The sequence below is a fragment of the Ochotona princeps genome, chromosome 1 (genome assembly GCF_030435755.1).
Source record: "Ochotona princeps isolate mOchPri1 chromosome 1, mOchPri1.hap1, whole genome shotgun sequence".
In the NCBI taxonomy this organism is placed as follows: Eukaryota; Metazoa; Chordata; class Mammalia; order Lagomorpha; family Ochotonidae; genus Ochotona; species Ochotona princeps.
In genome coordinates, this window is record NC_080832.1 from 95,730,731 (window position 1) to 95,754,737 (window position 24,007).

A 24,007-nucleotide genomic window follows, 5' to 3' on the forward strand; every position below is an offset into this window, starting at 1 on the left:
TGCAACATGCTTTGATTGCTTTTCCATTTTCATTAGCCTATTGAATCATGGCACAAGCCCAGCTTACTTTTTTTCTTCTCTGTCTCTCCTCCTCTCTGTATATCTGACTTTCCAATAAACATACATCTTAAAACAAGATATACACTCCTCTCCTTCATTCCATGGAGGAAAAAGGCTGTAACACTGTGTTCAGCCTTCACCCAGTTTATAGCAGGCTCTCTAAAGCCATAGCATGTCCCCTAACTCTCTCTTGTCATCAGCAGTCCCCAGTTGTCGAGATTATGACAGATTCCATCAGTGCTCCATAACACACGAGATAGATGCCAGGCCACTGGGAACTTCCTCAAAACATCAGGATAATGCACATTTGATAAATACACTCCTTTTCCCAAAAAGGACAACCTGCAGACTTGGGGTTTCCTTCTAAGTATGTTACAATGGACTGGAGAGAACTACAACAAAGAGTTGCTGCAAAATTAATTGCTATCCTTGAAAGAGCTGGTTTCATGTTTTGCTGGAATGCAAACATCTTCTGCAAACTCATTTCTTGATTTTTCCTAAAGAGAATTGATCTATGGACTGTTAAATTATTATTTCCATAGAAGGATGGTGCAATATAAGCTTTCCTATTCCGCCATCATGCTCTCAGTCTCCTATTGTGTTGCTTTGTTTGTTATGTTTTGTTTTGTTTTTAGAGCTAGACATTCTTTTTAGAAACCTCTACATAACAAATCTTTTGATTCTCATTGGCCATAATTAGGTCCATGTCTCTTGTTAGGTTAGTCAATAATAATATTACCGACATCAGAAACCAAGACAAACACACTTCAATTTCATAAGTATTGAAAAGGTGCTTATTTTTTTTGCCAGTAAGAAAATAATGGGAATTTTGAGCAACTGCTAGGAAGGAAAAATAGGTAGAACATGAATGGCACTATTGCAGGAAGATTTTATTTTGTAGAGTTGCTAAATATATCTGAAATTTGAGTATATATATATATACTCTAATATATATATATTACTATATATACTAGTATATATTAGGCCACCACATGGTGCTGACTTATATATATCAGCACCATGTGGTGGCCTAATCCTTAATGATGTGTGAAATACATTACACAATAGAGCTGGAGGGCTCCACTCAGACCATTCTCCTAGAGCCAATGTCAGGACTTGCGACACCCCTCAAGGCAGGAACCTGTGGGTAAAGACACAGAACCAGAGTGACTCAAGCAAAAACTAAGAGATCAAGGCGATCTGCATGGGGAGCAATGGAGATGATGGTCCAGGCAGTTCCTGACTAAACTCAAGTGCGTCATTGGGAGTTGATCCTGGCCCACTCCAGTTATCACAAATGAGCTTAAATATGTTTCAGGAAAGTGCAACAAAGCTCAGTACAGAGTCCAGGGCGCAGGTCCCACTGACACCCCACTGGGAGTTGAAGGGTAAATACTGGAGATCCGAGTTGGTTTCTAAAACAAGGAATGTTTCTGTAAGAGGTGAAAGAAAAAGGAAAGAGGAAAATGTCAACATTTCAGGTTAGGGCTGGCTGGTAACTAGTTGAACCCTAGAAATAAACGATAACCATTGTTTATGGCTGTCTAGAAGCTCTGTAGATGATTCTAAAGTCAAACATGAAAACCGTTTCAGGAGGGAATTCTACATAAATTTAGGATAGTGAATGCGAAAAAGTTTTGCCTATTTGCTTTTCTGGCTAGAAAAGGTTGTGTCACTTCCTATTAGTTTAGCTAAAGGCTTACATACAACCACACAATGATGTTGGTTAGTTTGTATTGAATATGCAAAAGGAAGTTCAGATTACCATAGAGTCACGCAAATGAAAAAAATCATGTTTATAGTTCAGGTGGTAATGATAATATCGGATTGTTCATTTGCAACAGTGTATATTATATGAGGTAGGGAGAAAACTCTGTGTGTTTTGTATTTTCATGTGAAGTGAGAAATAAGTTGGCAAACCCAGAAACTGAGGAAATATGATGGGATTAAAATTAGAGGCTGATTTGACAACCTGTCTGATTTTATTCCCTTGCCTACCCAGTCCTCCTCTCTGAGTTGGGGAAGATACTAACAGACTATGTCATTTTCAAAGCCAAACAGTTGAAATGACTGCCTGATCAGTTGCCAAGCCTGAGTGCTGAATCGCCAGTCTGTGCCAGGAAAATCTTCAGTGGCCCTGACAGTGAAAGGAAGTACTCTTTGTAGGAAATATGTGAATTTTTTTTTTCTCCCTAGGACAGTCTAACAAAGCAGAAGCTTATTAGGTGTACAAAGCGTATTTTCTTATTTGAGTTCTGGCTCTAGGCATAACTGCAGGTAACATGGGAACTGAAAGGATGATTCAGTCAGCTGCAGCTTTTCATTTATATCCTTTATTAATTGTGAAGATAAAGCCACTCACTTAGAAAATGGCCTGACATATAATTTTAAATAAACCTAAAAGGTTGTCTTATGTAACAGAAATAACTTCTGGCTTCAGTGCTTATATATAACCTAGCTTCATATATTCTGCTGCATTTAAAATCTCTAAAGTAAGTACAATTGTCTCTAGCCATTCAATAGAAACTTAAATTTCTTCAGCACATTTTCCCCAGAAAGATACTTGTGTTTTCAATCAAGAGACCTTTTTAATGGTTGTCTCTATATTACTACATACTTCTAAAATACAGTGGGGACATATAGGTCACCTTCACCATAGCTTATTTTTCAATACATGACCACTGAAGGAGACTACCATTGGTCTCAATCTAGTGACCTGCCACCCCCATCTCCTATAATTGTTCCCAAACAGCTTAGATTGCTACAGCCCCACCAGAGAATTAAATAGGACAGAGAACCTAGACCTAAAAGGTCTAGGAATTCCATTCTGGGAATTGTCATATAAGAGCTCAGGATATTGCCCAAGCTCAGGTCACTCTGCAGAAGGGGACTGGCAAGGAAAGAGAATTCTACATATTATTGACTGGGACGAGCTGAAAGCAATGTAATTCTGAGTACACAAATTGAGTTATACATGGTGGGGTAGCAAGCTAACCCTCCACCTATAGTGTCAGTATCCCATATGAGCATTGGTTCTTATCCCAACTGCAAGTCTCTTGTTTGAAATGCCTTTTATTTATTTATTTATTTATTTATTTATTTATTTATTTATTTATTTATTCATTCATTCATTCATTCATTCATTTAATGATCCAATTCCTTCCTTGCCCCAATCCTTTCCCCCACATGATTTTCCCTGTATTATAATATGATCAGTTGCCCTTCAAAAACTGTCATGAGTCCATCATTCTGCTTTTTAAGTGTACTCTGCTTGTAGCCTAGGAAAGCATCGAAGGATCGGTCAGTCTGTGGCCTCTGCACCCATGTGGGACACCCAGAAGAAGCTCCTGGTTCCAGGTTTTGAATCAGCTCAGCTCCAGCAGCTGCAGCCATTTGGGGAGTGAAGCACCAGATAGACAATCTCTCTCTTTCTCTCTCTCTCTCTCTCTCTCTCTCTCTCTCTCTCTCTCTCTTTCTGTCTCTGACTTTGCCTTTAAAAGAAAAATACATCTTTAGAAACAAATAAATAAAAGGAGCTAAAGTGTAGCCCGTCATGGGAGTTCCATGCCAGGATCTGCCACTTTGCACAGAGGACACACAAATCAGCAATTACACTCCAATGAGCAATGACAAAGTAGACTCACACAATAGGTTTAGGATTTAGGTTTGGGTTTATATTTTGTTTCACCATAGTGCTTCTTATTTGTACAATTTAATGTGATATATCTTCACTAAAGGAAGAAGGAGGAAAAGTTAAGGTTGGTTTTTGAGTAAAAAATGTTGGTACTCATTTCTAAGAACCAACAGCATATTTTATTATTTTACTTCAGCGGTAGAATAATAGGCTCTGAAGAAAGCAGATTTTTATTTAGGAAGATGGATATGCCACTTGCTAGGATGGGAGAGATCTGGGAAATAATTTGCAGCAACTGCATAAGACATAATAAGCAATCTATTGGTGGTAAGGGGCTAAGAAGAAACATGAGAGAAGGACTACAAGCCCTAACATGGAAACCAGATACTTATGCAGTATGAATAATGCACTCCATCTCAACAATATGGAAGTCTATAATCCAATGTAAATAATCTGAATTTTGCTACCATGCTATAAATCCTTGTGTCTCCATCCCTCAAAATTACACTCAAATTTCCAACAAAAACCTATTTCTATATCATGTTGGAAAGTGGTTTATGTGGGGATAGTCTCGTAAAGGGTTTCATATCAGCTGAGGATTTGTCCTGGAGTAAGTTAAAAAAAATTCGGTATTCACAGAAATTTTGGAGAACATGTTTGATTTTTCTTAGCCAGTATGTGCAAGTTTCAAGCAGTCTAGCTAGAAGCAACACCGTACAGGCGCTTTTGAGCGTGATTTATCAAGTGTTTATGAGATGGTCCACAAATCACGTTAAACTTTACACAGTGTAATACAGAAGTTTACAAAAATCAAAATAGAAAAGTGCTAGCAGGTAGTAAATGGCTGAAATAAATATAATCACCAAGTCATCTTCTGTTGAGATACAGCACCAAGTCAGAAAGAATTGTTTAAAACATCAAAGAAAAATACAGCAGTCTGTCTATACTTCAAGAACAGGTCACAGTGAAGGAAATTTTGCTAGTTTGTGAAGAATTTGTTTGCATAGTGTCATACCTATCAACACTAGCACAGAGGAAAGAAACTTTTTATTTTCCCAAGAGTGTGTTATGTTTTGCACAGAGTTTGGAAAACAAGGTTCAATGCTAACATGTGATCATTCAGAACTTCTGCTCGTATGGCAAATGGATATTTGAATTTCTAATCTGAAAAAATAGAAAACTTAAAGATATATTCAGCATGAGGTGGTGGAGAGGTTCCTTCTCCACCATCTTCTCCTTTCAATAACATGAGGGATGTGTCCTTGCAGAAGGGGCATGCTATCTGCTTGATATACACTGGAGAAAAATGGAAAAACACTTAGTGAAAACAACTCTGGTACAACAACAAAAGAGCAAAATGAAAATCAAATCCAACTACATCCTAGCATTGAGACATAATTTCTCTTCTTAATGTTGCTGGGGTAATAACACAAGTAAAATCTGTCATTGATGAAAAGATTGAAAGCCCAAAGGGAAACTTGTTTTCATGTTTTCCTTCTTGGAAAACAAATATGCCACTAAGTTTTGTGCAAAAATAAATCCTGAGCCATAGATTCCTCCCTTAAAATATCTAGTTTGAAATAACTGACAAAAACTTGAGCTTTTGATGATCTACAGTCTCTAAAGTTTTTACAATTTAAAAAATAATAGTAATACAATCTCCAACATAACACCTTACTCCTGTAATCTTAAATGTTCAATAGAAAAGAGATAAAATCCTCCAGTTTCTCCCCAATTTTTTTAAAGATTAATTTACTTCTATTTGAAAGGCAGATATACAGAGAGGAGGAGAAACAGAGGAAGATCTTCTGCCTGATGATTCATTCCCCAAGCAGCCACCTATGTTAAAACTGAGCCAATCCGGAGCCAGGAGCTTCTTCCAGGTCTCCCACGAAGCAACAGGCAGGGAACTAGATGGGATCCTGCCACATTCAAGGCATAGACTTTAACTGCTACACTATCGCACTGGGCCCTATCCTCAATTTTTATGACTTATATTTGGAGCAATATTAATTTAAAGAGGAAAAAAAAGACTGACCTATGGTTCCCAAACAATTGAAAAAATCTCTGGGATTCCTACTTTTTTGAGTGGCTTCCCATAGCTCAAATGTGAAAGGGCTCCCTAAGTCCTGTGAGGAGAGTTGTCCAACCCCATTCACATTAAAATCTGAGCCTTTCTCCTCTCTCTCTCAGCCCTTCCACAAAATGTGCCCTTGGCTAAATATTACACAGGATTGTTTTCTTTTTTTTCAGCTCAGTCTCGCATAAATTCTGCTCCACAATCTACAATCTATAACCTCCTGGAAACTTTTATCTTTTTCCATTATTTATGAACTTTCCTCTGCCTATTGTGTGGTTGCATATTTTTGTATTTATCCCAAGAGTATTCAAAAAACCTGGTCTCAGGTGTTTACGTCATATTGGCAATTGCTCATAAATCCCTTAGAAAACCTTTATAAGAAATCCAAGTGTCTTCACTAAAGTATGATATAAATATTGACTTTTAGTCAAATAGTTTGTACATAATACACCATAATACATCAAGGGAACATGATATTAATTGAGCAACACAGGAAAGTGTGAAAAGTTCCCAAAATGTAATACACATTTTGTAAAAATTCAGAAATATTTTCTAATTATTAATTAATGATTCTAGGGTCTCTGGGCTTTTACTAAGCAAAACCATCTCTTGTTACAAACGAAATTATCTTCTTACTTAGTTTACTTAGTTTCAGATAAATAAAGGTTTCAAATGTGCAAATACTTAACAGCTTAGTTCAAGCAAGATTTTCATTCCTGCTCCTATTTACAAAAACTTTTGCTTGCTCCATAGACAAAACCCTGATAGTGTTGCCTTGTTACTTAATTTTTCAATCAGTTTCTTCTTCCTGTACCTCAGAGATGAAAAGGAACAATATTCAATAGAATCCCATTTCCTAATAATTAAAACTCACAGGAAAATAATCTGTCCTCATATGAATGCCAATTGCCCATTTTAGTAACTGGTTTTTCAATGAATTCTTCAATGGATCCTTCCATTCTCTAATCTACATTTTAGTGTTTCTAGAGGTCACCTTGCAAACAAATGTGCAGTAAATCCCTTAGAGTCAGGCTTTCTGGAGGATCCAACTGAAGGCACAACCTCAGCTTTGGTATATTCCTTCTGACCTGCTTCCATCTCCTTCTATTGTGTTCTCAATCTCCTCAGCACATTGACTGTTACACTCATTAATGACAAAACAACAGCTTCCACATGCCACGTTCTCCACACAAGTTCTGTTTGCTTGCTCTCCTTTTGCTCATGCCTGTAAAACTGTGGTCTTTAATGAAATATTGAACAAAGAGGAATACTGCTTTTAAATGTAGCTTGTTTTTGTAGAAATAGCATAGTAGATAAGACAAAGATCTTGTGGTAGGTTTATCATTCACTAATATGGTAACTCCATTAAGTATCCATTCAGGGTCAAGTGTTCATGACAGTAATAATTAACTGAGAGTTGCAATGACTTAAAGGATATAAAGTGCCATTGTAATTGGAAAACTTAGGGAAACTGGGATACCACATTCAGATGTTTCCATTTAAAGAGTTGTAGGCAACCTAAAGCTTTCAAAGCTCAGAGCTTCTAAGGCGGAAAAAGATTTAAAGATATAATATTTCTGATGTGCTAATTGTGGGAATAAAAACAGTCTCTGTCAGAGAGTGATCTGGGAGAACTCAATCAAACATCACATACATATTCTAGAATTAAGCAGTTCTAGTCCCACGTTACAAGGTAATCGTCACAACAGTGCCAACGCAGCACACATCGCAACAGATCATGGTACAAGATAAACTGAGAAACAAGGAGGAACAGACAGGTCGATGAACTGTAATGAAAGCTCAGCATGAAGCCATAAAGGAACAAGCCACTAAAATCTACAGAGCAATGCTCAGAGAATGTACAAACACAGTTCTGAGTGAAAAATACAGAAGTAGAATAAAAGCAACATCATTTACATTTATTAAAGATACATGTAAAGCAAAGCATTTTCAATTATGTGTAAATAAAAGATAAATATTAAATAATGAACAATGTGTGCCTATAGCAGGGCAGGAAAGACAGAAATTGTTATACATGATAACCACCAGTCAACATGTATACTCATAGCCATGAGGAGACTTGCTCAATCATGTGATATCAACTTGTCATAAGCTGGGACACATCAACTCAACTATCTGTAGTTGAGGTCCAAAATGAGTGAATAAATAGAAAGATACTAAGTAAATAATATGCTTTTAGAATTGGATCACGTGAACTTGAATTCTTCCTCTCCCACTTACCAGTTTTATTTAACTCTTTAAGGGAGAATATTCACACAGACATAGTATTTGGAGAATAATATTACCGCCATCAAGGACTTACAAAGGTTGAATTCATCTAAATCATTTTGTATGGACACAATGAATGTTAGAAGCCATTCATGGTAAACTAAAAGTCTGCTTCACACAACTTTGCATGTTGGTGAATAAGTAATAATTTGCACAAGGGTTGAAAGATGAGCAAAGAGCTACACTGAGGCCACTTACTTATCTGACATTAATGAAGATGACAAGATCTTTGTATCGTCCACCGATGGTTGATAATGGCAATTCCAAACTAGCTATATGACAGTACAGTACCCAGTTGCTGTTCCATACTTTTTTCTCCTTCTTTTTTCTGCGAGCAGAGTGAGTGGGTGATGAAGTAGTCTGAGGGAGCTGTAGCCCAAAGTTTTCTCCATGGGCAATATAGACCATATGCAATGAGAAACAGAAGAAGAGTTTACTAAAGGCTTCTTTGCTGTGCGCAGTTCACTGCCCATACTACCTTGTAGTCTTCTACTGTGTCTTTTTACAGGTTCCTCAGATGGACAAGAGAAGGAAGCCACTAACTGAGGTTCAGAGAGGCTGCTGGGGTTAACTGAGAGAAGCACTGATCATAGCCAATCTGGTGAACAGCAGGTAAATGGGAGTCTAAGAGTTTCATCACACTGCTGATTTACTCTGCAGTCTCTGCTGTCCCTGAATTTATGGGTATAAACTGACTCTTAAATCATCTTCACAAGAATCATGTGACAATAAGCAAAAAGTATATGATGCTTTAGAGACCCCAGGAACATGATACTCATTGTAGCTACAATGTTCATGAGGTATAGTGTATCAAAGCAGCACAGAACAGGAAAAATGGTGTTACATGAAATACCAACCTTCTCATGTTTAGTCTCCCCAGTAGAACCCTGAATATTAACCCTTGAAAGCAGGAAGGAAATATTTTTATATTATTTTGTACATATGTAAAGTGAATCAAAGCATAAAAGCCTGATTCAGTTAATAACATATGCTTTAAGTAAAACTAATGTTGAAAAACAGTCACACCCATTCTTCTATTTACCCATGATTCTTCTTTATTTGGCTGCTAAACATTGGAGATGTTAGTATTGCTGTCAGCATGGTAGAAGGCATTAAAGGCATAATCAGAGATGCAAGAAGCTCAAAGTAAATCTCTTCAGTGCTGGAAGTTAGTAGAGGGCTGTAATGCTGTATGCACACAGCCAACTTTGTTTAGTGCCTCTGCTGCTCTGCAGTTCATAAAGGGAGCACTCGTTCTGAAAGAAGTAAGCTTAATCTAACAAGTGTTAGCACCAGCAATCCATAAAACTTCAGCAGCCAGTGTTCGCAGATTCAACTTCATTGCTGTAAAATAAGAGAAAATAATAGGTTGATGTAAATGAATATAACTCAGGAAAATATGCCTTAAAATTACACATTAATATTTGGTCGTATCATCTCATAAAAATGGTTAACAGTTAGAAAATATGTGGCTTTTTTATACCAAGTTGCTGCTTTCTTGTAACATGATGAATGGCATAATAAAGACACCCAGAACCTTCAGATTTGGTTCTGATCTCTTAAGAGCTCAGCAGAGCAGGTCTGGCCCCCCTGCAAGGGGTCATGATGGCTTTGAGGAGCTCGTGCAACCTTAGGGAACAGCATAGCCATTTCCCACCCACACTCCTTCACCCTCTCATTATTTTGTTGCTCCCTTACCATTTTTTCAGCACTGACTGCATCATTCCCTAAAATGTAGCATCTAAGACAAGGACACAGAGTGAATAGGGATTGGATTGAGTCCCAGCTTTTGCAAAACATGAGAGACACAGAGACCAAAAAGAACCTCTTGCTTTTTCTTCATATATTGATTTGCTTGACTTTATAACATTGCTGTGTTGTGGAAGAGTGAATTCAATAATTTCTTTATCCACTTAATCTCATTTAATAGAGTCTGTCTAGAACAGATAAGATAAACTTAACTGAATGGATATGGGTATTACCAACTGTGAAGGCAGATTGTATGAAAAAAGGCATAAAATAAATCATCAGGGATGAGGCAAGAAGAGAAGTTAAGTTCTAAAACATTATTCTAATAGAACAGTGGGAAGAAATGACCCTATTGAAGAAAATGGCCAGCACCTTTTTTTACCTTCCCAACTTTTGGCCGACAATAGAGCGTGCCAAAATAGCTGCTAAAAAGAACAGGAAGTCTATCCCTTTTCTTTCTGTCATGCCCTGGACCTCATTATAGGGTTAAGAAGTGGATGTCTGTGAGACTTACAATCACATTAACTGTGTGAAAAAGGTAAATAAATCAAAAGAACCCAAGCAGCTACCCAAGACTGTTCAACGCATATTCTGTATCTCTTAGCAGAAACTGCATTGGTTTGGCCAGAAGAAGAGGCAAAGCCAATGCACCCAGACAGGGAGTAGCTATGATAAAGCACTGATTTTGTTTTGATCATGGAAATTCAAAAGTTGTGAAATAAGAAGTGGGCTGAGGCAGGTGTTTTGGTGCAGCAAGTCAAGCCACTGTATGAGATTCCTGAAATCCAAATCTACTTCCAGTGCAACTCTGCACTTCTCTTGCTTCCTGAACCTAAGAATCAACAGATGATGGTCCATGTACTTGGGTTCCTACCATCCATAAGAGGACCTGGATGGATTAAGGACTTTTCTGATTTGGCTTGTCTTACTCCAAGCTCTGGTGTGCTATTTGGGGAATGAACCAGAAGATACCAAAATGGAAGAGTGACTCATTCATCCTCTCTCTTGCTCTTTCAAATGAATATGTCTTAGAAAGACTAGTAAACTGTACTTTCATCTGCTGGGGTTCATTCCCTGAAGTTATAGAATGACAAGGGAAAATGTGTAAATTACATATAATCTTTTTTTAACAAATAAAAACTATCATTAGTTTCATTTTCCTGAAATCACCAACATTTAGTTGACATTGTTATTACTGTTATTATAAAAGATTTAAAGAAACTCTCGTTTGCCAAACACTCAATAAGTGTTACCTATTTTATATGTTAAGTGCTTCACTTATAGTAATACAGATCTTCATCATAATCCTTTGATCTCATTTTACTCGGAATAAAATTGAGGTTCAAGAAAATAAAATACCATGGCTAAGACCAAAGTACTCGAAATTAATTATCAGTTTATTCAATGCTTTCTATTTATTTTTGCTGTTTGCATAGTCTTTAATTTTTTCCTAGTCATAATAAAACATAAAATGAGTCTGCCTTGTGAAGTAATGAATTACCATCAGAGGAGTATAACTAGGAGAAAAAAGAGTGTTTAAAATATTCATGCAAAATTGGAACTAAAAGACAAGATTACTTGGGTGTAAGAATCTATGAACATTTTCTCAGAATATTTATTCCTATGAAAATTTTGAATAATCCAGAGTTGCATGAATTTCAATAAATTTTACACCAAAATATAACTTAATTATAACTACCATTAAGTCTTAACCAACTTCATATAAAAAGGTATATTTTATAGGCATGATTATCACGTTAAATAAAGTATTGACGTAAATGCCTTCTAAGCTCCCTTTCAAATATAATATTTTAGAATTATATGAATAATTAGATCAGATTAAAGGAACATAGACAGTTAATCCTTTGATAGTACACTGGCAAACTTACTGCTATTTCTCAGCCGTTTCTGAGCCCACTGGCAAATGAAAGCAATGTTTGGCATCCTGTCCAGTAGCTCATTGGAAATATGGATTATGCAATGAGAAGCAGAGCCATCATTTTAAATATTTTGTGAAAGTTTTACATTCTTTTGCCAATCTTACTATAATAAAGAGCTGTATACTAGTGAATAACAAAGGTGGACATGAAGATAAAACCATTAAATAAATACATAAATCCTAATTTACAAACTGGCACTTTGGCTCTTAAGGCTCCATAGTTCCCCCTATTGTTAACTGAACAGCATATTTAATTTGAATTAACAAAATATAAATAAGGAAGAACTTGCAGTACTTTGCATGTCATAATTTCTGAAGGAATTAAAATTTCAAATATGCATTTTGTTTAGATTTAACTTTAGGTAATGACTGTGGAGTCTTGAAACTTTAAGCCATGATACAGAAAATATTTTCTTCTTTTTTTTTTTTTTTCAGGGTTGATCTTGGCTAGTTCAAAGATTCTTTTTTTTTTTTTTTTTAAATGATCTTACTTAGTTGATTAGGGTACAAAGGGTCAAGGCCTACAGGAAAGTGGTTAATATCATTGTTTCCACACTAATATTATTAAAAGGAAAAATCCCCACACAGCCTCCCACCCATCCCAGGTCCCTGATGTGAGGCACGCTCCGAGGGTCCTGTTCAAGCAGTTTTTGATAGCTCAACAGGTCTGAATTGCTGCCAATCTCGCCATTCCAATTGTGATGAAGCCTATTCAGAATCCACTGGCTGACATATTCTCTTCATGGCTGGGGTTCTGAGATCAGCAGTTCAGTTGAAGGATCTCCAAAGAAACTTCATCTGAGATGATCCTAAATCTGATTCTTGTGTGAATTTGCCAGTACAGGGTCTGGCACAGTCTGTCGCCCCAATGAGTTTATGCACATGCTGATCGTTGCAATTGCTGGATTGGCTCTGTTTCCAGCCCTGTCATCCACTTGAACCAATGGATGTTGTAGTCCAGCTCGATCCTACCCACTTCATACTTGGTCATCATGCAAACTAATGGGAGCTGCGGCCTAGTTGGGGCAACTCCCCATAACCCCCACCAGCCCTGGCCCCTACTCTGGTTCCCATGCATGCCAGTATGTACCGCAGACTTGTTCAGTCTGTCCCACATCCCATTAGGTCTTATACTTGTCAATGGGCATTGAAGCCTAGTTCAATCCAACCAAGATCCTATCCAGCCCACACACATACTGGCAGGTGCCTTTCTGTCTAGCCACCCCACCCCTGTCCTGGTTTTCATGCTCTGCAGTGGGAGTGGTAACTCACAAGGGAGGTCCCCACTCTCTCCCAACTAGGCCACTCCCACTCCCAGGTTATGCACTCTCCAGGTGGTTCAGGCATTTAACTTTAACTGACTTGACCCCCAGTGCCAGCCTCTGCCAGCTGATGCTGTAGCAAAGCCCAGGCAACCCTCACCCACTCTAATTGTTGCCTGTACCACTTGGAATAGTCAGCCCAATCTGGCCCTTCCCCAATCTAGCTCACATGAGGCCCACAGGGGTTGTAGCCCTGCCTGGTCTGGTCTGCCCCCATCCCAATTCATGTTCTCCAGTGGGTGTGGTTATCCAGCAGGGGAGTCCACATTCCTCTGCCAGCTTTGCCTCCTCCCCACTGGTTTTCACGTGTGCTGTTTGGGCGCTGCAACCACATCTGGTATGGCTCACCTCACCCTGGCATTCCTTTTTTTTTATTAATTTTATTGCATTATGTGACACTTTTTTTTATGCACTGTAATTCCTCCCGCCCCTCCCAAAACCCTCCCCCCCCCCCCCCCACGGTGGATTGCTCCACCTTGTTGCATTTCCATAGTTCAAATTCAGTTGAGATTCTTTCATTGGAGGTTTTGACCAATCATAAAGTCCAGCATCTTATTGTCCTGGTAAGTTCAATGGCTTCTTGGTGAAACCATCTCTGGTCGGAAGGTAGAACCAGCAGAGTATCATCCCAATCAAGTAAAAAACCCAACATAATATTTACAACCATTTACAACATTATGGCATTAATTGACATGGTATTGATTAACCAATATGTTACTAGGGAAATGCAGGTTCTCGACCGAAACCTGTGACTTCCTCATCGACATTTCAATTTTGGTTTATATTCAACCATGTTCTATATACCTTAAAATAGCTATAGATTGCTATTCAGCTGTCTTTTGTCCATTTCAATGTTAGTATTTAGCATTTTATAGCATTGAAGCATGATTTTGCTAAACCTGGTTGTTTTTCGGGTAGTCTAACTCTATAACTTTAACAGGACAAATGTCAACAGTTTAGGTGAACGTTTTTTGGGAGGGGTGTGCAGAGAAATCTTCAACACCCCAGAGAGGAGTAACTGATTTTTGTGTCCCACCCAGTGAGTTATAAGTGCACCCCGGCTGGCCGCTTCCTGTCTGTTTCTAAGCTTTCCTAGTTGTTCTCTGTCTATCTATTCTAGTTTGTTTGCTCATATGTTTGTTTGTTATGAGGGGTTTCTGGAGCAATCCTGATGGTCCTTACAAAAGAGGGTGGGGACCCAAAGTTGGAAGCAGGCAAGGGCCATAGAAAGCTCCCCTCCCTAGTTCCAAAGGAAGTTTACTGTTCTTCTGTTTCTGCGGACTGCTCAGGGATCCTGGTTGTCGTTCTGACGACCCTGGATCCTGCAAGGCAGGAATTGGGCTTCTTCCATCCCACATTATAGGTCCAAATGGGGATGGGTGACCTCAGAGTTCTTGGCCTCTGAAGGCACTCCTTTTCCCCCATGGTCTCCTTGGCAGTAGGGATGTAGTCCTCGGTGGTCATACTGAAAGTCTTTGGTGAGGCTCTGGGAGTCTTCAGGGTTGGGATACAAGTCTCCTCCTGTCCCCCTGCTCCACTCTGGGGTCCCCACCTGCTCTATGTGTATGACCTCCTGTTAAGAGGTTGTTAGGATTGCTCCTGATTCCCCCCACATGTCTTTGTAGTTTTGCTATTGTCTAATGCTGACTCGAGTCTGCTGTCTATGAGTTACCAGTTATGATCCTGATGGGTTATACTTCTCCCGTCTCCTCACACCTACTGGGGTGATGTAAGATTTCTCTGCTCTCCCTCCCCATTTCCAAGTATCATAGGGCCTTACAAGTTTATTAGGTTTTACATTTCTTGATGTAGGTCATAAGCAATCTGACTCATATCGATTGTTGGTTCATTGGTTACTTCACAATGTCTTATTGCATGAGATACAGGCTGTTTGGGGTTGAAATAATATTACTGTTTTCTGGATTGACATCATTTCATAATAGCCACATCAATCACAACAACAACAACATCAACAATAGAGTATAGCACCCTGATAAAATAATGCGCCTCTGAGTAACCAACACATGCTTAATTAAAAGGAAACACAGAAGTCTTTTGGGAAAAATGATGCCATCGTCTGCTTCATGAGCACGTGATGAATTCTACTAGTGGTAAGAGATTATTTGGGAGCAATCAGACTGACATAAAAACATTACTGCAGTCTTGTTCAGTCTGTCCTGCCTCTCATTAAACTCTGGAAATTATTGATGCACTTTGAAGCCCACCTCGACCCGACCAGCCCTCTACCCAGCCCAGATAAATACTGGCATGTGCGTTTCTGTTTAGCAATCCCACCCCTATCTTGGTTTCGTGTTCATCAGAGGGGTAGTTACCTAGGAGGAAGATGCCCACTATTTCCCTACTAGGCCACTTGAGCTTCTGGGTCTTGGTTTGGTTGGTAACTCAATCTGGTTCTAATAGCTCTTATGGGTACTCTCATTCAAACCTTCATGTCTCAGTCCCACTCTTGCCCTAGTGATTATATTTACTGTTGCTGGGAATCACCAGAAATTCATCTCTGACCTACACAAAGGCTGGCCTTATTCAAGAGTGTCCCTGGGCAGCTTTTTCTGATCATAAAAACTCTGTAGCTCACCGCCGGGAGGCCAGCAGGCAGAGCCTGGCACCATTTGGTGCACTGGCTGCCCAAAGCCCACCCTGGCATTCCTTAATGTGCATTGGTATGAGTTGTGACCGAAACTGGCCTTACCCACACTCTATACTGGTGCTCGGATTCACCAGCAGTTGATGTGAATGGGTTCAGCCTGGTCTAGGCCCCACCTATGCCATATGTATGATGGTAGGTATCTTCCTCTCACCTGGTCTGGGTTGCTCCATATTGTGGTTCTTGTGCTCACCTGTAGGGACTATGTCCCAACAGAGGAGTTTCCCAAGCTCCTCCTTCAGAACCTCTCCCTATGCCAGGTTTTGCGCGTACTGGTGGTTCCATGGGCCAGACCTCATTGCTGGGCTTCAATCCATTCCAGTTCTTGGTGTTGACTATTTCACCCCAGCCAAGGCTTGTCCATAGCCAGACACTGCTCACACATGGCTCAGTAGGGGCAGAGACCCAGCCTAGTCCATCCTACATCTACCCAGGTTCTACAGAGTGCCAGATGGTGAAGGCATCTAGCCCAGCTTGGTGTGGCCAGCCCCAGTCCACATTTGTGCCTAAGGAGATTGCAGCCATATCCAGACCAGAATGCAGCAACCACTCCAGCCCCCGCACTCTCCTATGGGAATCCCAACCCAGCAAGGGTATACTCTCACAGCTCCCCAACTGAGTCTACTCCCAGCCCTAGATTGCGCATGTGCCAGTGGGTGCTCTGACCCAGTTGACTTAGGCCCTCACCTGTCTCAGCTTTGCCTTTAATGCTGTGGCATAGTATCCCTGCCTCATGCAGAGCAGTTGGCGTAAGAGCCTAGGTCAGAATGACATGTGTTCCATTCCTGATTTCTGTTCTTCCTTGTGAGTTGAAGTTTGCATGACGTTGCCCAGTCCACCCGCTTCCAGTTACAGCTCAGCCCACCCCACATCCTATTTTAGGATGCACCTTCGGGTGGTGCTGCCTTGACCTGACCTAAGTGCCATTGATTCCTTTCTCCATAAGTGATGACAGGTGCCATGGTCACTCCTAGCTTAGCCAATCGCCACCCCAGCTCACGAGCTAACCTGTGGGACTTAAATTTCCACATGGTTGGGCCCACACTTCCCCCACAGAGTTTACCCTGAACCAAGTTCTCTCACGTGCTGGTTAGTGACTTGACCCTGCCAAATGTGACCAGTCCACTATTCCACCACCCAGTCAAGTAATGGTACCTAGCCCTGCCAGACAGGCCCCATCCAAAGCTTTGGCGTGGACTGGTGTGTGGCAGTCAGTGATGCACTATGTTAACAGCCCATCTTAGGATTCCTAATTTAGCTAGTGGATCAGTCTGGCCCTAATAGATCTTATGGACACTCCCCTCCAAACCATCAGGTCTCAGTCCCCACACTTGCCCAAACATTTCATGACCCTGTTACTGGGAATCATCCAGAACTCATGTCTCACCTACACTAAAGCTGGCCTTATTCATGGGTGTCCCTAAGCAGCAATTTCATATCCTAAAACCCCCAGAGCTCGCCACTGGGCAGCCAGCAGACAGAGCCTGGCACCATTTGGTGCACTGGCTGCCCAAAGCCAAGGACTCAGTCACTGCCTTTCGGCAGTGGCTTTGGCCTGAATCCCCAGCCTTGGATCTGGCCTGGCAGGGTCACCCCCACAGCCACGACACTGTGGGGAGCTGCAAGCCACCCCCAACCCTGAGGCCCGAACCCCCCCCCCAGAAAATATTTTCAAATGAGTATGCTATGTGAATCAGCTGTTCATTCCCTTTTTCTTGCAAAACCAAATATGTGTACTCTTTCCTGCCAAATGGAGGCAAAATATATGTATGTTAGTACAAATATGAAACCAAACTTCACATATCAAAAAGATAGGAATTACAGATAATACAAATTGTACAAGTATATTGCATACTGTTCTTTTTCAAAAAAAATTGTGTGTTTTGTCCATATATGTAACATTCAACTTGGTTGAGACAGCATAATATCTATTATCCAGAAGCCCAAAGATATAAACATTCAATAATTAAGGTCCCAGTATAGATAGATAGATAGATAGATAGATAGATAGATAGATAGATAGATGATAGATAGATAGATAGATAGATAATATATATTATTACCTATAACATGATAGATAAAGAATGCCAGTGCAATAGCTCTAGGGAGCAAAACATTAAATCTGGGATTGAAAGTGCTTGTTACCAAATGAACAGAGCACCCAACAACTATTAACCCTTTACTGCTTTCTGTTTCTCTTAACCAGAAATAATTTCTCCAAGCTATGATTTCAGAGCAGTTTTCAAGTCTTTCTAGTTCTTGACTTCTGATGAGTTTTACAGAAACTCACTAGGAGATGCAATACCAACTTTAATCTATTGAGACAAATTTGAAGTTCAGGTCTCAAAATTGCTAACCTCTCTTCCCCCAACACCTACACCTCTTCTATAACAGCTTAAACTAAGATTTTGGAAAAGAAATAAGAGCCGTTAGTTTTCTTTTTTCATTGCTTCCTTCAGTCAGACTCTTTGAGCTTTCCATCTTAATACTGCCCAACCAAGTGTAAGAACAAATGAAAATTAAGAGTAAGAGCTTAATTCTTTTCTCTTCTGAATAAAGGGAAGTGATTTCTCTTGGTTCATTTTTCTTACAGCATTTAAAAAACAAAATCCTGCTTTGTAAATACATTCTCCTCTCTTTGAAATAAAAATAAATCCATTTGAAAAACTAAATGAGCATTTTGTCAGATTTATTTAAAGTCTTTCTCAAGGACTTAAGAATCACCTCATTTGAACAAATACAAACATCCAGGAAGAGTGTGAAAGTTCCCTAACTCCTAGTTTTCAGGGAAACAGAAACCCTAACTTGGTGACACTTGTTTCATAGCATGAAATTACCTCTTGTCCTAAATATAGGAGAAGTTTATTTTTTCTTTGTGTGAATCTAAACACAAATGGTTGTCCCAAATACCTGGTAAATTCAAGATGAGCTATGTGTGATAAATGAGACTGTGAATTCTTCCCATCTAAGAATGATTTGAGCTATCATTTATCTTTGGAATATATATGCAGCTATATCTTTATGGCTATATAAGGGGTGAGACGGCTTCCTGTATTTGCAGTCTCTTAGCAGATTGAGTGATGATGCACATAGGCAATAACATTCGGGTTAATGCTTATAAAAATGAAAGTGTTTCTTTATATATCATTATTGTGAAGAGGACTTCTAGGTTGGCAGAATTTTATATATATATATATGTATGTGTATATATATATATATATATATATATATATTTCTCAGCAAAGGCAAAGGGCTTACAACACAAAAAGAGGTTTTTTTCCCCTCTCTGATAAATTTTTACATCTGTTTAAAACGTGTAATAATAGGGAGGGAAGGGGAGAGAATGAGAAAGAGAGAGAGATTAATCTTTCATTACTTCATGCCCTAAATGTACACAAGAGTTGGAGCTGGACCAAGTTGAAACTAGGAGATAAGAAATCCACTTATGTCTGCCATGTAGGTGTCAGGAATTCAAGTACTTGTACCATTACCTGCTACCTCCTTGGTACATTAGCAAGAAACTGGACTGAAAGTGTGCAGTAGTCAGGATCAAGATAAAGAACTCTGTAAGGGAATAAGGGCCTCTCAGCAGCAGCTTTATCTGTTGCAGTACAACACCTGCACCAATTTTCTTAGGTCTGTTGTCAAACATGAAATAACGGTTTCCTTTTATAAATTATTTCCTTGCTCACCTAGGCACCCAGTCAAGATGGGCATCAACCCTGTATGTGTTCAATTTTTTTTATAATAATACAAATTGTTCTTGCACTTATATCTAGTTACTTATCAATGTATAAGAATCTTCTTTTATCAGCAGACATATCGAGGTTCTTGCAGGAGCTAAACTCTAAGCAATCTGAGCGTATCAGAAATAATCTTATTCCTCTTGATAAGCTTTTTTTGGATTTGAATCAAATAGGAAATGAGTAACTCATGAACAACTTATTTTCTTATGCTTTCCTTAATCTCTTCAAGAAAAATACTGAGGAATGAGAAGCTTGCTTATGAAAACCTTAGATATAAAAAAGAAGTATTTAAATTTAAAATACAACAAAAGCAAAAAAAAAAAAAAACCCTAATACACCACTAAAGTAAAAAGTCACCTTGTTATTAGAATCAATATCCTGCCAACCTTTAAATGTTTATCTAAAAACCTGCAAAGACAAAAAAGAAAGCAGAAGAACTTCTGTAGTATTTTGGGGGACAGCTAGTATATCATTGGCTCTCAAGTTGTTTTGTTAACCAATAGATCTGACATATCAGAATTAACTGCACCCAACCATGTTTGGGAGAAGCAAGTTGAAAATACAATAGTCCAAAGGCTGTATTTCAAGCATGCGATGTGAAGGACGGCAATTTTGTTTTTATCTCCTTTCTCAGAATGACTTTTACAATTAAGCCTTTAGAAACAGAAGTGGATTTTAGACTAATTATGGACCGAGAGTTACTGGATCAAGAAAAAATTACTTCTGGGTAATATTGGGAAATACAATCAGAAACAAATGGTGCTACTCAAATTTAGTTTTCTTCTAATTAATTTGTCTAATATATCATCACTTATCTCAGGCAGGGAGTATTTACATATTGTTAAATATTCACCTTGTTGGAGATTTTGCATTGGTGCAAAAAAATTGAAGCCTATAAAAGTAGCCATCTTTTAAGCTGCATCAGTCAGTTGACACAATTATCAAACTTATTATGATGTAATATATTCATATACTAAGCCAATCATAGTGAACTAGTTTTTAGAGTCACATAAGTTATATGAGCATATATTTTTATCCACAGAACCTAGGCTCAATTTGCACCAAATATCAGGTCTAGGCTAACTAGTTTCCAGACCTGGCATAGAAGGTCAAGAAACACAGAAATAAAATGCTAACTTTTACTGAGAAAATTACAGTGAATCATAACATAGCACATATCTCTCAAAATTAATCTATCATGAGATAAACCACATTATACATTTATATTATTGAAGAAAAATCAATGAACAAAATATTTAATAATTCAAAGCACTCACTGAGACAAAATATTTTATGAGCATCCTGATTTAATGATTTAATAATCCTGATTGAATAACCATTTGATAGACTCCTCTAGATTGCCATGAAGAAACTACAGTTTGAGGATCTCAACTTTGACCTTACATTGCCATCACCCTGGAAGGTAATGGGGCAATGTTAGCTGCCTGGTACTAATATTGGTGCCTTTTTGATGACACAACAGATGATTCCATGTTTAGCCAGAGTTGAGAACCACCGAGCTATGTAGTAAGTACAGTTCTCCTTCTGAGTTTCTTTTAACTGAGCTATGGAAAATGTGTGAGTTAAATAATGGGTAAATCAAATCAGGTAAAACCAAAACAATTGGCATTTAAATAAATTACTAGGTTAATTTTAAAAGGCAGTCTCTATAAACAGTGCGCTTGGATTAAATAAATAAATGTCTAAGTGCTAGCAAGACAAACTCCTGTGATCAGCAAATGAAAGAAAACCAAGGCAGAAATCCTGGAACACAATCCAAGGCTCTTCCACAATTCCACAACAAAATAGTTGACCATTTTTACTTGGTTTTTAACTGCAGGTTTAGCGCTTTAGGTCACAGAATTATAAAACATGGATTGCTTTATGAAACAGATGCTTTTCTTGGTTAATGGTTTAAGTATTCTAGAGAGAGTTTGAGGAAAATATTTGAGTCAACATTAGAATCTGACAGCATAACATAAGAAATTGTAAAAAGTTGTTAAATTATTCTGGTATCTGTCAATTTTACACAGAAGCAATATATAGCACTTTGGAACCATAAAATGATATTTTATTTAATAATTTGAATTTCTTTAATATTTAATGTGTCACATAGAAATGTGAAATTTCAAATTACGGTTTTTTTATGGCATTTCTCAGATATTCCATGTCAGGATTACAATCTTTTTTCTCTTGGCAATTTTACCCACTATATTAATTTTGTTTCCAGGGGTAGTTACAGTTGATGTAAGAAATGCCAAAACTATATTACCAAGTTCTCTTTTTAAAAACAAAGTCTTTCATATTACATATCATTCAGAATTTTTCCTCAATTCGTTATTTGGAATTAGATGTTTTGTCACTTAATAACTTAATTTTCTGTCATTGTGTAGAGACATTGTTAATATAGCCTTTGTGTATTTTGAAAACAAAAATATGCTTGAAGGACAACATTTGACTTCTTATATTCATCCTAATTGCACACAATTTATTAATGCTGAAATTTTTGCTGTATTTTAATTAGTTTTGAAGACACATTTTCCCAACTTTATTAATGCAGTTTTCCACCATCATGCTGAAAAGGCTAACACTTTGCATAAATATTTTAATATGTAAAAGATGTTTACTATTAAATAAAATTGCATTATTTTATAAAAATTGAAAGGAGAAATATCTAAATACTATAGGCTGAACTTCAGATAAAGAAAAAGTTATATAAAAATGTTGATCAAAATTAAGGTTTAATGTAGATATATTTAGATACTGGAAACAGTATGGTTTAGTGCTTAAGAGTAAGGGCTCAAGCTGTCATATCTGGATTCAGTTCTTGACTGTACGGACATTCCTAAGTTCTTTGATTTACAGGAAAAGACTGATTTTCCTTGAGCTTAATTTTCTCTATCTGTAAAATATGAATAATAATAATAATAGAATTGAACCTAAAAGATTTTAGGTTAATGTGCCTAACAGTTTGTAAAACATAGTGAGCTTTCAGTAATCTCAATGTTGATATGAGTACATAGACACAAGTATGATAAAATAACCCCAGGAGGGTAAGTTTCTGGAATGTTCAGGATAGCAACTTGGCTAAATATGCCAAAAGTTATTTGTCCATACCTATAGAATCGGTAAGCCTATGTTTAGGCTATTGCCCTAAAAATAATGTCAATTTCTCTTTTCATACTATGATTTCTTTTTTTCTCAACTCAGAGTCTGTACAGTGAAGCACACTTCAGTTATCAGGCAGTCTAGAAGGGAGCTTACTCACTCCCTTCCTGTAGATAACCACATTTTCTACTTTACCAGAAAGGATGTAGAAGAAAACATTGTTCAATTGTTCCTGCTCTTGATGAACACAAAACATCCCTTTACAAATGTTTTCTTGGTTGCTATGTTACATAGTACTCATAAAAATAAAAAGAAGGGCTTAAAAAAAACAGCTTTTTGTCAGCTCATAACATAAAGTTGGGTAAAACTGTGTATTAAATTTGGCAGTTATGATTGAGCTAGCATGCTTCTGTCTATACATTATTCAGTATACACAAAATTCACTGGGTAGAGGTAGGAAGGGCTTCAGAGAGCTGTTATCCTTCTCCTATGAACTCAAATTGAATTATCAAGAAATCACCGCATGTATTATAGGACATTCATTAACACTCTAGAGAATAACATAACAGTTGTTTTACTTACAAACCCAATGAGAAGAATGCAAAAAACAAATCTTAATGATTGAATGAGTTGGCTTGCACTCAAGGTGTTACACACAGTGGAAATGTCAGAACCAACTTTCACAGTGAGAACTCAATTATGACCCATAAAACTGATACATGCTTTCAGACAATATAGAAAGAGTCAGTTGGTTACAATTTTTCCATTAGTGAATTTTTTAACTAAAAAAATAAAATTGATTTATTTCTACAAAGTAACATCACATGGAAATGGGTAAGTAAGTAGGTCTCCAGTTGTATTTCACATTTACCTCTTTGGAATCAAGACTTTCATGTTCAGGAATAGCCACCATTGGATGACTCAACTTCACAGGAAAGAAGCCCCAGATGTTATCAACAGGAGGATAAAGAGAAACAAATAATTTAATTACATTACATAGACAGATAATGACATACACATATTTTTTGCAAATAATAGTAAACTCTATAAATTGTAAGAGTCAATGGTAAATACTTTGTGTAAAAGTATATCTTGTTAATTTTTCTATCAGATATAAGTCTTAACAGTGCTTAGCATACACCATACAACATCATTAACTACTTACTGAATGCATACTCAAAACACACTGACAGATTTCACAGAGAGGAATCAAAGATAGATTTTTATTTCATCCCTGTAACTTAGGCTTCTAATTGAAAAGCTCCAAAACCAAAGCAACAAATTATGCTCAGATCCCCAGTAAATGAAGATGCATCTATGAAGGGACTTCAAAAAATTTTTTAAAAGAATGAAGTGAAGAGAAAAATTTATTTTGATGAAAAAAATTTTAGAAATTCATACATAGTATTTTCATC

General features: G+C 37.9%; 1 protein-coding gene across 1 annotated transcript in view; it reads right to left on the reverse strand.

The window, feature by feature from the left end:
- Nucleotides 1–8,305: 8,305 nt before the first annotated feature.
- The window catches only part of MLIP (muscular LMNA interacting protein), a 260,649-nt gene continuing 244,947 nt past the window's right edge, over nt 8,306–24,007 (reverse strand). The window contains exons 13-14 of the mRNA XM_058662063.1: nt 23,464–23,517; nt 8,306–9,407 (exon numbers count right to left, since the gene is read on the reverse strand). Coding sequence (XP_058518046.1) covers nt 9,402–9,407; nt 23,464–23,517 — 60 coding nt within the window. The 3' untranslated portion in view covers nt 8,306–9,401. The remainder of the gene's footprint in view (nt 9,408–23,463; nt 23,518–24,007) is intronic.